The following is a 17,308-nucleotide window of genomic DNA, read 5'->3' on the forward strand; positions in this document are numbered from 1 at the left end:
AGTACGGACCCTTTCCTAGCCACCGCATGGGAGGGATGAGACCTGCTACCTATAAGCTAAGCTGTGCTGCTTGTCCTTTTTATTTACTAGTATATTTACTAATAAGGATGTTGTGAGTGCTGTTTAGAAGAAACATTCCCATAAATCAGACAAAACATTACATTCAACCTCAAAATAAACATTTTGCTTCAAATCCACGGATTTTGTTTAAAAGCTTTTTTTAATTGTCCTGTCTGATTTTTGGCTTTAGTGCTGGCTGGCCTCTATAGCCCAGTACACACTATGTGCATTTTTAAGCTTTCCCCTTCTCCTCCCTGCAGCACGAAATAGCTTCTTAAATGTAAGTGAGGGGCATGTTTTCAGTTTTAACTAGATATTTAGGAAATACCAGGGAAATGTTTTGAGCTTCACAAACAATCAAAAGGAACTATTCATCAACACTGAGACAAAGTGAGTTTATGTTTCCAAATGTGCAGCTTGTTTGTTCTCTTCTTCCCTTCTACCCACTTCAAGAAATCTTTGACAGATAAAAGAGAACTCCAGTGATGTAAGTATGCTGGGTTCCAAATGGTTTGCATGTATGGCTCAAACTGTACCAACATCTTGTCTTTGACAAGCCATTTAATTGAGAAAGACAAGATTTTTCTTAGCATGGTAAGAACTTAAGGGATGGTCATTTTTTTTTTTTTTTGTGTTCCAAGTTGCTAGAAAAGTAACTGCATGAATTGGTTGCTGAGAACTCTCACGCTGGGGGAAACCTTTCAACCAATTTTACCACCTCTAGAGAAACTGAGCATGAATGTTGTTTAAACATGAGCCATTTTCTTGAATCTTGTTCCTCGCCAATTCCAGCTTTATGTAAACAAATCAAGTTGCATTATGTTCCCTCTGTTCCTAACTGACTTTTGAAATGCCCATTCAAATGATCCACTTTCAAGGTTTTTGCTGTACTGAGATGCTCGAATTTCTTAGGATCAGGTTAAACTATTTTTCTATGAAAGGTTTGTGTTAGGAATTGTTGTAGGGATCAGCTGCTCCCTGAAATCTAACTGATGTGTATATTTTATTTAGTGATAGGTGTAGATGCACCAGATGATTGGAAAATCAGGGTTTGAGTCTATTTAAATGGCATTAGAAACATTTCATACAAAAAAAAATTCAAACTTCTGTATACAGCAGGAAGATTAATCAATGCATTAATTATCTGCCTCATCTACAGTTAAAATTCCGACCATAAGAGCTATGGTTTCCAAATACCAACCTTAGTGACAAAAAAATACCTTTGTGCCTCAGCATTGTGTGTAAGGGGGTAGCGAGGTCTACAAGAATATGTTTTTAAGTGGTAATGGTATCTAAATACAATATTTACTGTTTTTTCTTTTTTTTTTTTTTAATCACCAAGATTACACAGCCACCAGTGACAGTCAAACCATTGCTTCTGTAGGTTCTCCCACATAATTGCCCTTTTCCCCCTTGTTACAGCTCTAACTCGTCTTGTATACTCCTGTGTCCCCTTTCAGAGGTATGTTATAGAAGTTTTACTAATGCATCTTGAGTCTTAGGGAAAAAGCATAAGTTTGTAAGAGCTGAGATTGCTGTCTTTCACAGCATTGTCCCTCAGTACCCCCCAATGGTGAGATTTCAGACAACTGGGACCCTGTCCTCATGTTAGATATTGATTATGCCTTGGCTATACATCTGACTAAATAAACCTGCATCTTGCAAGTGGCTTATGTTGCTTCAAAAGCATCAAAGACGTTTCACCAGCTTGAACTGATGCTGGCTAAAAATTAACTTGTTGAACTATTTGTCCTTGTTCGTTAATGTTCCGGACTAACTGTACTAGGTACCAGCCCAAATGTGGCTTAACTCAGTACTGCAGAGTTTTAAGTGAATTGAGTACTTCATTGTGTGCTCTTCCAGTGTTTGTACCACTTGCCTTAGGCTCTCAGGATGCTGCAAACAAAGAATTTAGCAGTGATTAAACTCTGCTGCACCCTGTCCGTGTTGTAGCACAGCATGACCTTGCCTATGCAGATAGAGCCAAATGGTGCAATTACTGTGTTTAAAAAAGGCCCTGCATGACTGAGCTCTCTGCAGGGGTCTGAAAGCATTTGCAATAGGTTCTAGCAGAGCGTTGGCTTGCCTACTTTGGCCATTTGAAGCATGTTAGGGAAGCTTACTGTGCTGGGAACTGAATTTGAACTCTTTCTCTGCGGTTCTATGCAGAAGAGTGTGTCATATCTGGGAAACACGGAGGCTGAGCCTCCTGTAGGAGTTGTGAGAGTCTGAAAAGTGAGATAAAATGCAGTCACTAGCAGTATGATGCTGGCGCAGTTTCAGCTCACAAGAGCTAACGACGGCTGGAGGGTTCTCAGCGAGGAACCAAGCCGTGGGCTCTTCAGCAAAATTCAAGAGCTGAGGCACGGCACAGCTCTGCCTCCCTCCTGCTAGAAGAGCAGCTGGGTCACGTAAATCCTCACTGCTCCTCTGCTCCGCCTTCCTTTCCAGATGAGGCAGCGTGTCCGTGCAACTGCTTGTCCTTGAGGGAGATTTCAAGGCAAAGGGCTGAACGCTCCCTGCCAGGGTCAGCCCTCTGTCCTGCTGCACACCGTGCCTGAGAGCAGGCGGGGAGGGGGCTGACCTTGCCGGTAGAACTCCTCGCAGACTCGCTCGCTCCACTGTTTGCTCAGGTCCCACAGCCGGCACGGGTTGCAGATGTCAGCACACTTGAGCGCAATCTGAAAGCAAAGGGGAAAAGCAGAGGTGAGACAAGAAATTATCTAGCAGGGCTTCCAACGGTCGTGAAACTCTCAGGTCTCACCAGTGATGGTGGGAAGGGTTAAGATCACCTTTTGGATACTGAGCCTCACCCAAAGCTGCCTTTTGAGGAAAGAGCATTTACTTAAGCTGCAAACAAACCTTTCATTCAGCCCTCTGCTTTACTGTAGTGAGAACAAGAGGAGGGCCAAATTCCAAGATGGCAAAGTCTTTTGGATATCCCTTGTAAGGAGTAAGCCAACAAAAGCTTCAGGTTGGCTCCTGCCGATTGCCTGGCTCAGCATCCGTGAGTGATGATGAGGGAAGGAAGAGCCAAGCTGGTGTAAGGCTGTTTGGGCGTCGTTCCTCTGTGGTCTCAGTGAGTGACCTTGCATCCCACTTCAGCTACACTTCATTTTAATGTCCACGTGCTTTTCCTTACAAAGCACAGGGCCCTGTGCACCGCCTCTGGCTTGGTTTCACTTAGTTAACCAGGGCTATTAAGTGCTTTGTAGGGGAATGAGTACAGGAGGGCAAAAGAATTCTAAAATCATGTAACTGCTTCATAAAGTGAGCTATGTAATGGTCCATCCATTACTGCCTTGGAACAAGATGTTGTGTACCTCACTTCTTCCTAGATAGACCGAACACAGTCAGTAAGTTTGACAGAGGACAGAATTCATTCTGGCACCCGGAGAGGAAAACATAAGAAATATTTCCTGTATAAATTCAGACCTGTGAACTGGAGGAGGGAAGTCTCCAAAGTCACTTTTCTTTCTGGATTAAATTGATTAGCCTTAATGTTACTGTGTACTTAAAAGAGCATTCCAGCCATTCTTTAACATATCCTGACCAGTCTAGAATTCTTGTTTTTTTTTTTTACTTCCACAAATAATCCACCAAACAATTAAATCTCACTATGTCTCTGTCCGAGTTTTTATCTGTCGTCAAGAAAGTGCACGAGGAATTTTTTTTGCCATAGTTGAGATCTGTAATCCTTGTGCCTCTGGCATTTGCACAACTTTCTTGCCTAATCTGTCCAGAAATATGATAAACCCATCATCCTGCCCTGCACAGGCCGTGCAGGAATCTGACAGAAGGCCGTGTTTCTTGGAGGACAGACGAGCAGATTGCTACATTTCCCACGCTTCTGGAGGGAGCAGAATTAACAGATCAGCACTTCTTTCCCTGCAGCTGTCACCTTTCCCGTAACCTCAACAAAGTGATAACGTGTAGATGTTTGTTTTGTAAATGACAATGCTCACTTTAACTCCTTTGTGCACTTAAGAGGGAAATTGATTCTCCCCAGAAGCATGTATATACAGCTACTTTAATCCCAATAATGCTTTAATAGGTAGAGGTTTATTCTGAAGGGCCTGTTAATGACTGCAGCTTAGCTGGGAGAATCTATTTGATTTTTAAATAAAACATGGTTTCTTCATTAGCTACGATTCAATGGCGAAGCCCCTGCTGCCATGGCAACAGCTGCCTCTGCAGCAGCACTTTCTGAACATCAGTCGCAGGACCAGGGCTTGGGCACCTGGTGTCAGCCTGCCTTGGAAGAGCACCAAGAAGGGTGCTGCTCTCCTGCCCATCACTAGGAAATAACACCACTGAAGTGACACTTGTCATAGGGAGAATAAAATCAAGGCATTACCTGGGAAGAAATGTAGTGTTCTGGAAATAAAGTAATTAGTGGCTTATCATCATTTCTCAGCATATGGCACTCTCCTCCATCTGTTGCATTGCCAGCTTTTTAACTCAAGGAGCTCACATAAGGAAACATGAGAGGCACCTTATGCTTGTCTGACATGCCAGGTGGCAGAAGCAAAGTGATTATGACACTAGGTAAGGCAGTGCTGTTGTTCAGAAACACTATCCCTATGTTATTCTAACGTGTACTGGGAAATAGCATGACTTGAAAAATGAGTAAGAAAACAATAGTGGAAAAAAAATAATTTTAAAAGTTACCTGAAGCATAAAATGTCTGTCTTGTGCATCCTCCAGCCTCAAATCCTGATTGTCAAGGTGAGACTTCAGGCGGATCAAGAACTCGTTCTGTCTGTTGATGTCTGTTGCCAAGATCAGGGAGCCGAGCTGCTGCTCGATGTCCTGTCTGCAATTAAGGAAAACAAGCCTCTTTAGTCATGATACCACTGAACACTTAACAGTGCAAAACAACCTGCTATGGGCCATAGCTAGCACAAAGTTTCCTTGTTCTTCATGGATCCGATCTGGTCTGCGTGGTCATTCTCTGGTGGGGTGGGCAGGGTAAAACTGCTCTAGCTGCCTAAAGGGCTTCAGAAGGAAAGGATAACATGGAAAAAAAAAGTTTGTGTAGGTGGTTCTGACAGCTTCCAAAAAGCTCTAGGAAAGGAAAAATAAACAGGATGGAGCATCTAGAAAAATGGTCATGTTTTACTTCAGCTGCTCGGAGCGGGGTGCTGAATACTGCAACTCTACAGTAGGCCTGAACAGAAGTTGTCAGTCTGATGTGAGGGATTTCTGGAGGAATATGGAGCTTATTGCTTCCAGGAAACTTGTTTACATTCTTGGCAAGGTCACCTGTGATTAAACCCTAGTATTGCAGGCTGTTCATTGGCTCCATCTCCTTTCCTTGGTGGGAAAAGCACTGAACAACACCAGCAGGTAGGAAACGAGCATCACCTTGGCCTAGGCGATGAAGTTGCTTTTTTTTTTTTCCCCTCACTTCACCCAGAGAAGGTGAAAAAGGAACCCCACACCTCCTCTGCAATATCTGGGATTCCTTAGCAACCTCTTAGCTACTTGACCAACTCCTCAATTTTTCTACTACATGCTTTTTAGTCATTAAATCTTTCCATGTCTGGTTGGTGCTGTGTAAAAGAAAAATGACAATGGATCTGAAAAGGTCTGCTCTGGCTGGGATGCCCAATGTTTCCACTGACCCTGTCCATCCTCATGCTGCAGAAGAGGCAAATTCTTAGAAAATACTTCTGCAGTATAACTTAGTCTCGTGATTTCATACTGGCACCAAGAGAGAGCAGGATGTTTAGCCTACTCTGAAGTCTGACTTCTCTGCCTGTGTCCTTTTGAGAAGAGTGAAGGAAACCAAGGATTAGTTTTTCAGTGATGATTTCCTCTAGCTGACACTTACGTCACCTCCTTGGGCAGGTGGGCGAGGAGCCGTGATTCTCGAAGCATGCCTATCGTAGATCTCCAGTGATGATTTTCTAGCACTGAAACATTCTGGGATGAATAAAAGGAATACATAAAGGATTAGGTAAGTGCACATGGCACACATACACATTTGCCATATCACTTGATGCCTAGAGCTGGTTGGAAATTATTTTCTGTAACAAAATGAAAGAGTTTGAGCCTAAAATGTGTGCTTTTTAGCCACTTTTGGGTACGAGGAAGTGCTCTGGATTTCTAGAGTTAAGGACGTTGTGCTTCTAGGTTTCCTAGCTACGGTCAACCCTGGAGTCCTACTCTGCATTTTTTGAGCCCTGCTGTGAACAGAGGAGTTAATCACATCTGAGTGCAAGGTAGCTTACATTTTAAAAGATCTACTAACAAAATAATTAAATCATGATTGCAAAATCTTATCTAGCTTATGGTTTACCTTGTACTGATCCCAAGCTGACTTTTCAGGTTCTACAGTCTGAATGCGGAGCAGACAAGTAAAAGAAAACTGAACTGCCAAACTTCCCCTGAAGTCAGGGAACTGGAAGCTCCTGGCAGCTGCTCAGTGAAAACAAGATACCAGCATCACTAAGCATCTGCAGGCTTCAGCAACAGAGTCTGCAACAAATTTTGAGTCCTTGTTTGTTTGCTTCCAACTAAGTGGAAACAAAGTTAGACAGGAAAAACAATAATCCCAGGGAACAGAAACACAGCTTTGTAGGTCGTCTGCAAATTATAACAAATTGGGTATCTTGTGTCTGATGATTTCATATTACTGTCCTAACACACAATGCACTTATCAATCATCAGCCATTTAGTCCACAGAATGCTTTCTACCACTGAACAGTTCAGCAATGTAACTTTTTCAGAAACCTCTAGCGCAATTTTTACAACTCAAACCTGTTTGCTGCAGTGGCACAGCTCAACAAAAGACACTCCAATGAACTACTCAGTCCCTGAACACACACAAAAAGCACACAGTACAAATGAGATGACTGTCACCCAGCAATGGGGACACTCTTGGGAGAATTGCAACATCTTTTGGGCACTATCTGTGGCTTTTTCAGTAGAAGAGCACTAGATTCAAACAAGCAAACAACAAACAAACAACCCAACCTTTTGGGCAGGTAGCAGAACAAGGACTCCACCTTGTTGCTACCTTCTAAGAAACTAGCATCAGCATCCCTCTCTCTGGCCACTGTCAGTCTTTGTCTCCTTTCTACACAGTCACACAACTCTGAGCTGTAGCTGAAGTGGTGCTGCCTTTCCCGTTGGATGTGATGCACAGCTCCACTGCTCCAAGAAGGACTCAGAATTATGTTCGCCTTAAGGTTTCCCTTTCCTTCTTTGTTATCCTACTGTATGGAACGACCACTGAAACAGAAAAGATTGCCAGTGTCCAGATCCAGTTTGCATTTTGGCTATCTTTCCAAAATTTTCTTGACATTTTGTGCTCAAAATTACTGCAAAGTTGAGAGCACACAAATTTGATTGATTTGCCATTACTATATTTTCTGCACTACGCTCTGCTGCTTTTTGAATTCACATATTGCTTCCCTAATAGAAATTACCGATACAAAAAAAAAAACAACAAAAAACAAACAACAAGAAAACAATTTTCCAACCATCAGAACAAGCGAGGCAATGTCTAAATTACTTTTGACAGCAACTCTGTTCACCAGCCAACTTAAATATCCTTCTCGTTTTGCCTAAATACATCAGGATGGACTTTTGCAACCCTGTACCCTGACCAAGAAAAACACGGGACTACAGTAGGACACAATATCTTTTTTCTTCTTTCACCTTCCTAATCTCAGAGCTGAATCCTGGTACCAGTGGTTGCTCCAGGTTCATGGGCTGCCGTCTTCCTGCCCTAAGGTAAAGTAGACAAACCCTGCCTGGCTGTCACCTTTGGGAAGGCTGATGCTTGCTGCAGACCATGACTGCATGCACAGTTCCTGCAGCTCCCATCTGATATCCCCAGCCCCTGAAACCTCCTCTCAGCCGAGGTTCCCTGCAGAGCATCCCACGCCCCCACATCCTTTCCAGAGCTGCAGTGGGATAGAGCTCAACAATTCCCACTGGGTTGTCTTAATTTCTCTTCTACCATTCTGTGATGCTTCAGATACATCCTTCCCTTCTGTGCTTCAGAAGGCAGCATGGTTAAAGAGTTTACAACTGACTGTCAGCTTATCATTCAGTCAACTTCCCTGCATTTTCTGGGACCTCAGTCTCAGATTCAGCCAACCACACAAGCTATAGGCCTTTCATATTGACGAGTTGTCTTTTGAGCTGGGGTTTGTTGACTATAAGACGTATGACTTACACGTTATGCTTAGGGGCCTGAAATACCTGGTTGTCAGCATAAGTGTGCAAGCAATTTCTCAAAAGAAACCTAACAAGATGATTACAGAAAGTTCTCTGGGTAGAGAATGCAGAGCAAGCTTGTCTGTGAAACAGATCACACCTGGCTAGCTGAGGAAAAATATGGAATAAAGTGAACTTCAAATCAAAACACTGTAGTTTCATGTGTTAAGTGCCTATGTTGTTGTGTGCTCCTCCACCCCCCACCTCCCTTACTGTTTATTGGATGATTTTTCCTGTTTATTCTCCTATCCATCCTCAACTACAAGAGGAACCCCAAAAGAGGTGTCTTGGATTCTGTTGTCTCCACACCTCTATTGGCAGTATCCACTTCTAGCCACCTTCACAGAGCAGAGCACATTGAGAGCTGGGGCTCATTGGCCTCCTCCCTGACAGACCTCATTTTGTTCCTGGAAACTCAGTTTCCAGCCCAAATTTGTACCTGCTTTGTCATCTCCCCTGTTTCCCCACAAGTGGTCTGGAACTCTAAGACTGCTGTGCTCGTGAAGAGAAGGACCTGCCAGCATCTACATCTCAACACTGCTCCCCTGGGAAGGAAGGAGCACGCTGTTGCTTGCTGGTCCCTGCACACACTTAATTCCCACTTTGGAGCATCGCCCATCTTTGTTAAACAAATGCTTTATTTGCATGGCAAGAGGCTCTTTTTCAGTTTTCTCTCTAACTGGCTCACAGCTGAGCTTGAGAGATTGCCAGCCTCTGGGCTGTCTTACCTTACTGTACTGGCCTAGAGCTCTCCCATGCTCCGTATGGGAAGCCTGCTTGCCTAACGTTTGGCCACACTGAAGGCCAGCCAGAACAGGACTGAGTGTGTAGGCATCCAAGAACTTCCTTGCATCCAACTAATAGTTACTCAACAAACAAACAAACAAACAAACAAAAACACTTGGGTATCCGTTCCAGAATATTTCCACTCCTGTAAATTTCTGATCTTTGCCTGCTGCTATATGAGAACTTAAATCGAAGCCGCTACAGTGTCTAGTATCTCATGTTTAAAGTACAGGGAGCAGGGAAAAGGAGAGGTCAAGTTAACAAGTGACAACTGAGCATGAAGTCATATGACTCCCCTGTTAAATGCAAGCAGCCAGAATCCCCGAAGCTGTTGCCAACAATTAGTAGTCAGCTATTCCACCCAGGAACACTCTACTGCCTTATTAAGTCTAATTGCCATTAGTTATCTGATGGCTTAGGCTGGGGGATAGGAGATAAACCATGCAGGGAAAAAAAAATCTATGTGATGGCTTACAGACTGGTGTTTTCAACTGTGATTTTGAGAGAGGTTGCTTCACCACTTCTTATTTTTTGAAAAACCATAAGTAGCACAGATTTATTTTAAAGACTGAATGCTAGGAAGTCTCTGTCGTATCAGAGGATTGAACCCTAAAACTGGGTTTCCCAAGACTGGGAAAGAAAAAAATCCTATATTTTATTTTATTTTATTTTATTTTATTTTATTTTATTTTATTTTATTTTATTTTATTTTATTTTATTTTATTTTATTTTATTTTATTTTATTTTATTTTATTTTATTTTATTTTTTTACTTAAGACTATTGAAAGATCTCCAATCTGTGACTAGGCCAGTCACAAGGTTTGGAGTCTCTGAGCATTACCATGTCCTGGCTGAGGCTCCCATGGCTCAGCCTTGTTCCCAGGGCTGAAGGAAAACCGAACCCTTACATATCCAACTTATGTTAAACACCAGTGCTGCTTGAGCAGGGCAAAACAAGACAGAACCTCCTTACAAGTACTTAGCAAATCACAGCAAACTCTTCATTTACTATGTATAGAAAGGCACCCAGCTATTAGTGAGTCTTCCTCAGTTAGATTTATTTTTAACTGAGGATATTCTGATTCTGACACCTTTTTAAAAAGGCTGAAGCCAATTCTTCCAAAGGATAGAAATCACTACAATCTCCATTTGTTAACTACGAATTACAGTTAGTGCAACCAAAATGATTTATGGCATTGCCCAAGTGTGTATATATAAACATAATGTAAAGAATAAAGATGTGCATATACAATAAAGTACACATGTACACGAAGATAGCTTGATTGTACATATATGATAATTATAGATAAAATCCAGAGCTACAGTAATTGCCATGGACCAAAGCTAGAAATATGTTCAGGAAGGACCACAAAAATCATCAGAGGATGAATTCACTGATAGTTATTTGAACAAGAGGATATATACCAGGTGAAGGACAACACTATATTTACCCCAGGCTTGTATTTCTCTGAGATGCTTTACTGTCTGCTCTTAGAAACAGGATATAGGTCTAAACAACCTGTGGCATGACCTGTGGTGGCTGCTTTTAAGTTTTTTCTTTATATCTCTAGGCATGGTTGTGTAAATATCTACAACTATTTTTTCCCCTCTATCTTCTATTTCTTTTTTAAATTGCAACATTCGTGAAACGTTCAGTTTTCCTAGAGCCACATGAAGCTGAAGTTTCTTTTAACAAAATGCCAATTTAAGACATTCTTGTTGTTTACTTCTATGCTGAAGGAAAATGAAACAAACCGTTTCTCTGATTTTAAATCTCCTACCCAGAGCTCCTTAACCCAGATAATCTACATTAGAAATAACCAAAGCAACTGATTTGGCTTAAATGTCCTCAACAAAACTGCATATTTCTAACTTCTTTCTCATGTCCAGCAGCTTTACTATAAGAAAAGATGCCCAGTGAGAAGCATAGCTGAAATTGTTCAGACTTACAATGTAGGTCATTCATGACTGTGAAAGCTCACTGCAAGTTGCTTAGTCCCTCCTTGACATTATTTTACATATTACCAGTCTGAAGAGTGTTTTTACCTGGTACAGGCTGGCAAGGTGGTGCTTAGTTTTGATCAAAAAGGGCTGGTTGACCCCTGGATGATCCACATCATGAGCTGCAGCAGCTAGCAGTCCAAGCATGATGTCCGATGGGGTGAGGAAGTTGGCAAGCTGAATCACACATTAATCACAACAAGAACACAAACAGTAAACACTTCCCCCTTCCCCCCCACCCCCTTTGGCAGATAAACAAACCAGCTGACATCATGGCACTGCTCAGTTTTGTAGGAGTACACAGATGTCAAAACTAAAATTAATCATGCTCAATCTTTTTGAGGCCATTATTGAAAAAAAAATATAAAGTATATCAGACTACATCCACATGTTACAACAGCTTGTATTCCTTATCCTTTTATTTTTCAGGACAAGATATGGCTTGTTATACGAGTGTTTAAGCTTAGTCTAGAAGATTTAGTTTAAAAAAAGGAAGTAAGTGTACAAGCAGGTCGTTGTATAGTAGCATACGCTAAAATGCGTGCCCACTTTTGGTGTCCCAATGCCATATTCAGTACTTTGAAATATTGATGTGAGGGGCGTATTCCCTGAAGTGGCTGACGCATGGGCAGACATTGCCTTCTACTGGCTTTGCTGGGAGCACTGCCACCCCAGGTGGAGGGCTGGTGCACACTGCCACAGCAGAACTTGCCAGAGCTCATTTAATAGAGCTCAGATACATCATCTGCATATGGGAAGAGATTTCAGTAGCTTGCTTGGAGTGTCTGGAAGCTGTAGCTGACTTTGCTACTGACTTGTTGGTGACTTCAAGTACACAGTCATTTTCTGCTATCTAAAAATAGTTTTTTATTGTTGTTGTTGACATTTGCTCGTTTTTTAATCCTGAGAAAGCAATTTGAGAATTATCTGAAAGCAACATCAGCGTGAAAGGCTGTCATTACCTTGGGCTCCCTTAGATAGCAGTGCATAGCTTGTGTGACGTCAGCAGCATGGACAGCATTGTGGTATGGGTTTTGGCTGTGGTAATCTTCTTGAACCATAACTGGGAACCAAAACAGAAAACAAAGACCCTTTTGTCTCTGGATTCCATGCCCACAACTGGCAACTGGACTTAAAATACAATTTGGGGTTTTTCAGTCAGCTACCTATGGGGTTTCTTCAAATACCTGTAGCTTACTTAGACTGGTGCTCTTATTGGGATACCTTCAGAAAAAAAAAATGCATGAAAGGATTTGTGAGGCCCATGGGGATACACTGGGTCTAGTTCATAAATCAACTCTTTCTTGCCTTAGTGAAGGCTCTCATTCAGGAGTAAAATAAATAAGGAAGAAAGGCAAATTTATCCACAACGGAGTGTAATTATTTAGGCTGCTGTCATAGGGGAGCAATATGTCATTACAGCAGTACTGCCTATTTTATAGCAGCAGGGGGAGAGGCCCTGACATCCTGGCACCATTTGCTGTTCAAGGACTACAGTTCAAGGCATTCCCACTGAAAATCAAAAGATAGGGCATTTGGTTATTTGAATCAAAATCTTCGGTGACAACCACACGATGCTTCCCTTTTAAAATACCAGTCCTTTTTGTGTCAGTTTGTGGAGCTTTAAGTGTACCATCTGAAGACTGAGTGCCACTCAACTCTCATCTTGCACTAGTAGAGAAAACCACTGAGGTTTGTGCCTCAAGCTCATCTTCTCCTTGCAGCAGTGCCCACACTGTCAGGGGATCCTGGGGCAACGCAACTTGAATGGTGGAAGCCGCATGCGGCCTTGCCCAAAATGCTGTCCTTGACACCATCAAATTGATGAGACAGAAAGGCAATGGGCAAAATTAATGACAGTGCTCACCTCCAGCATGGGCCATTCCAGAGGAGTCCTAGCCTTCAGTTTGTTTTCAGCTCATTTGAAGTTACAGTCAGTAACTCTTTAAACCCTAACTAATTCTGGCTCTAATTATCTGAACATCCACCTCATGTCAGGAGCTAGCAAAGGCAAGGAGAAGTCATCTCTCTCCACACTGGAGGAAAGCCTTCCAGAAGAAACAGTCGTGTGTTAGTAAAGAAGAGATCCTGCCTTTGAAATGTTGTCTGACAGTCAAACAAAACGGCATTCAGCTGCATTCAAAACATGATGCAGAAAGCAATTGATTTTGGCCAATTTCTTCTTTTGGTTCGCTGACAGCATGGGGCTAATATTTCTGTTGGCAGTAACAGCAGCAGGGGCTTTCATCAACACTGTTCAGTGTAGACAGCTTGATATAATTTGTTAAATTTTGCACATAAGCTTTTAACTGCCCTGGGTCTCAGTGGTCTATTAGTCACTAAAATAATGTTGCTGTACCACAATTGTATTGTGCACGGGTAGGTTCTGCAATGTGTGTCTGCCTGTGTGGGCCTCCTCTGCCTGCCACATCTCTGCACGACATACTTTTTTTTTTTAAATCATCAGTGAAACTGCAGTACTGGGATTTTTAAGTCCAATACAAAGTCTTTTAAGTTTCTCCACTGACTTAACAGGTACTGAACGGAGAGTCCAGGTACCTGTAAATTGTACACTTATATATATCACAGAAATGTTTTACTGCAGTTATTGTAACAACACTGTCATTTTACATAGATAGGCAGAACAAGACAAGACCTTTTTTGCGGCCCTACTTAAGCTGTAACCTGCATTTAACAACAATTTGGAGGTGACCACTTACCTAAAAACCTATGTAACGTAACCATATCTAGCTGGAAATGGTGAATAAGTCCATGCACGTTGAAGAGGTGGCAGAGCAGTGTTACGAGACTGTTTCCTAAAAGCAGAGAGGAACAACTCTCAGATTCCTTTAACATGGAGTTACCAACCACGCAAGACTAAAAATTGACTAAAAATTTTGGTAGTTTCCTAACTATTAGTCAGCTCCTATCACTTTAGCTCTATTCACATCTGATTAGATGACACTCATAAAGTAGCTTATCTAAATTACTCCCTTATACAATCAAGACTTGACAGCATGGCTGTGTCAGTGCCATTCTGTTGTCTAGTTGCCATGAAGTCGTGCTTGCTATTTCAGCATGACACAGGAGGCCAATTAACATAGTTCAACTGGAAATCTTTTGACAAGATTGTTTGAGAACCACAGCATCTCCATAATCCAGGTTACCTCCAGAAATGAAAGAAAGAGTGAATGGCTCTTCTGCCTTTTTGGCTTGCCGTATTGTACTAAGTAATTAATTAATGACAATTCTGCAGCTTGTAATTAAAGTTTATTTATTTTTTTTTAATGGCTGTACAAACACGTACACAATCTACATACCTTTCTCACCTACAGCTGCATCTCACAACAATGATGCAAACAGGAAAAAATGAGTTACTGCATTTACAGTCTTAAGTCCCACTGTAATATTGGTCTTACTGTGAATTCAATACTGGCAACATTGACAAAATTGAGCCTAGATATCAATTATATATCAACTGTACTATACTAGACATACACACAATGTTTAGAACTGTTTGCACTGTATAATTCAGTACCAACGTTTCCAGAAAAGTTCAGAAAAAACCTCAACCAACCCCTACAAAGTGTAAGCAATGTCTGAAGGGAGTCTTTTCTCATTTAATATAACTCGGGAAAGAAAACAAACATATGTATGAAGAAGACATGGAAACTTACTTGGCCTTGGCTACTGACTAAGGGCATAGAAAGTAGAAAGGTAATTTAGAAGAATTATATTTTTACCTCCCTTGCTATTTGCCATCCTTTCCACTCTTCCCTGCCAGTCACTCAGCTAAATTAACCTCTAAACCAACTTCTCCTACATCATCTGCTGCAGCTGAGTCTATCTGAATTGAGGGGTGAGGACTGGGGAACCTAATTTCTTTAAGCAATTCAGAAAGGCCAATGGTGTGATTGTGTCCTCTTCAGCAACTACCTGACTAAGAGGCACTGCGTAGACATCAGTGAGGATGTGCTGTTACAGGCATATGTTTAGATAAAAAGTTTCACAAAGTTTTAGTTTTTTATTGACTTTTACTATTTTTCTATCCAGAATAAACACAAAGCAAGGATATGTTTGGTTAAAGGTACTTTATATTGACAGGAATTGCCTGATTATCAACATACCAACCAATGTATCTTATAGGTCTATCTTAAAGTAGCTTTGGAGTTTCCCATAAAAGGAACTGAAATACTTCCTTGAAACTAACAAACAACTCATAATAAACAAGCAAAAGGTGATCATAATAAATGTAAGAGATTAGATTAATACAAAAAATACACTTTATAAACATTATCCTATAGTTCTGAATATTCTGGGAAAAGCCTGAAATGTTCAAGGGTATGATTTTAAAAGGAGTTAATTGTATCAATTTTTTTCAATAATCTAAACTTGAAAAATTTAGCAAAATATTACTTAGGAATTTTTAGGATAGTCGTATATAAAAAGATCTTAAATATATACACACATTTCTTTTGAAATTACTTACCATTTGTCAAGCGGTCAAACAAGAAAATGTCAAAATCCCACATTCCCACTTTGGATAGCATATGCTAGAAAAACAAATTCAAAGAGGCAAATGATGGATATATCAAACTGTAAAGCAGATTTAAATTATTATTCCATATTAATCACAGGATTGGTTTCCGCAACTTTAAAGCTTTGTTCTGGAAAGGTATAGACATGTATTTGAAGTTATCAGAAGCCAGGAACCAAATTTAGTTACACTGCATAAAAGTATCACTTGCACTTTTAACTGAGGAGGTTTCAAACTTGACACTTAAAAAGGCCTCAAATGGAGCGCAAAACATGGAATAACATAAAATATTATGAAAACAATTACTTTTACTGCACAACTTTTTTAACATTCTTTCATGTCCCCAAATCAATCCATTACAAACTCTCCTAGGATTTTATTACAGTAAAATACAACTTTAGATCTCATGGAGAATATGAACTACATTTTGATAAACAGATAACCCAAGTACAATTTTTATGAACTTAGAGTGCTTCTGTGAAACACACTCAGCCATGCAGAAGGATCCATTATTGCTACCATATGTAGCATTTTTAGAGCTGCATCAGTTCAGCTAAGAGATCGAGACTGAACAAACGGTATGACGTATACATATATGAATGGCAGATGGGTGTTCACTCCAATTGCTTTGTCTATATTCAAACTAGTTCTGGATTCTTAATTATTTCCTAACACCTCATACGTAACCTTTTCCTGCAGAGAGTAAAAATTTTCTAGGCACGTAATCTCAGTGCCATCAGTTTTGTTAGCAATGTCTTTAACAGGAAGCATAAGAGCTGCAAAATTATAATATTATGACTATCATGAAGTTCTATGCAGTGATTGTTCCCTGTTTGCCATTTTGCCAACTTTGCCATTATGGGTTTTCTTGTAGGTTGCCTAACAGCTGCTCTGGACCAGCTGTGAGACAGGGGCTTTTTTTTCTTTTTTCCTTGTTTTCTTCTTTTCTGAGCAGATAAATTAAATCTTGCATTGATGTTGTATGTATTTAAATCAGTTACTCAGTCAGGGATACTTCATTTAATAAATCCAGATTATAATTTCAATTGAGAGAACCTGAAATTGTGGAACAAATTCAGACATTTTCTTGTTGCTTTGAGATTAAGTCTTTCAAGTTGTAAATATGAAAGAGGAATGGACAGTACATTTTCTGTAAGACAGGCAAGTAACACGGGTCATTTAAGAAACATCAACCATACACTTTTTTGTCTCTAAACACTGAGACAGAACTGACAGTCTGGAATATTATTAAAAGACATGGAGGTCTGGAGACCTTTCTTACCCTTGCTTGCCCAAGGTAGTCCTCATCCAGCAGGTACAGAGAGGCTTGCGGTACAATTCCACGCAGTAACCGGGATGCATGGAAATACCTCTGAAAACTTAACAGTCTTTTCACCTTTTTCTTGGTGCCAATTTCCCCTGAGAGTGTTGTATCTGTGAAAAAGAATCAGTACAGAAACCATGAAACCCAAGATCAAGGATGACAGTCTCAATTACTTAAATAAAGAGAAATAGCAAAAAGGCTGTGATAATGATAACAGAAGTCATCAAGTTCATGTTTCTTGCCAATCCTTATGAAGGGGCAGTATTCAAATTCCTATACTTCAGTACAGTATATTTGTTTAGTTCAGAAAGAAAATATGTCCCAGTAGACAGAGCACTAATGTAGGACTTGGAAAGTCTGAGCTCAAG

General features: G+C 40.8%; 1 protein-coding gene and 1 long non-coding RNA gene across 5 annotated transcripts in view; both read right to left on the bottom strand.

Annotated features, from left to right (window-relative positions):
* PDE7B (phosphodiesterase 7B) overlaps positions 1-17,308 on the bottom strand; it is a 175,763-nt gene that overhangs the window by 7,104 nt on the left and 151,351 nt on the right. For all 4 annotated transcript variants that reach the window (XM_068677341.1, XM_068677342.1, XM_068677343.1 and 1 more), the window contains 8 exons: positions 16,899-17,050; positions 15,569-15,632; positions 13,800-13,895; positions 12,042-12,142; positions 11,125-11,256; positions 5,897-5,988; positions 4,732-4,876; positions 2,645-2,741 (listed from right to left, as the gene is read on the bottom strand). In XM_068677341.1, coding sequence (XP_068533442.1) covers positions 2,645-2,741; positions 4,732-4,876; positions 5,897-5,988; positions 11,125-11,256; positions 12,042-12,142; positions 13,800-13,895; positions 15,569-15,632; positions 16,899-17,050 — 879 coding nt within the window. The remainder of the gene's footprint in view (positions 1-2,644; positions 2,742-4,731; positions 4,877-5,896; positions 5,989-11,124; positions 11,257-12,041; positions 12,143-13,799; positions 13,896-15,568; positions 15,633-16,898; positions 17,051-17,308) is intronic.
* On the bottom strand, positions 653-2,638 carry LOC137854209 (uncharacterized). The gene is made up of 2 exons (XR_011095017.1): positions 1,431-2,638; positions 653-1,352 (listed from the first exon to the last, which is right to left on the bottom strand). It is a non-coding gene; the product is annotated as an uncharacterized lncRNA (long non-coding RNA).

This window comes from Anas acuta, chromosome 3 (genome assembly GCF_963932015.1).
Source record: "Anas acuta chromosome 3, bAnaAcu1.1, whole genome shotgun sequence".
Classification (NCBI taxonomy): Eukaryota; Metazoa; Chordata; class Aves; order Anseriformes; family Anatidae; genus Anas; species Anas acuta.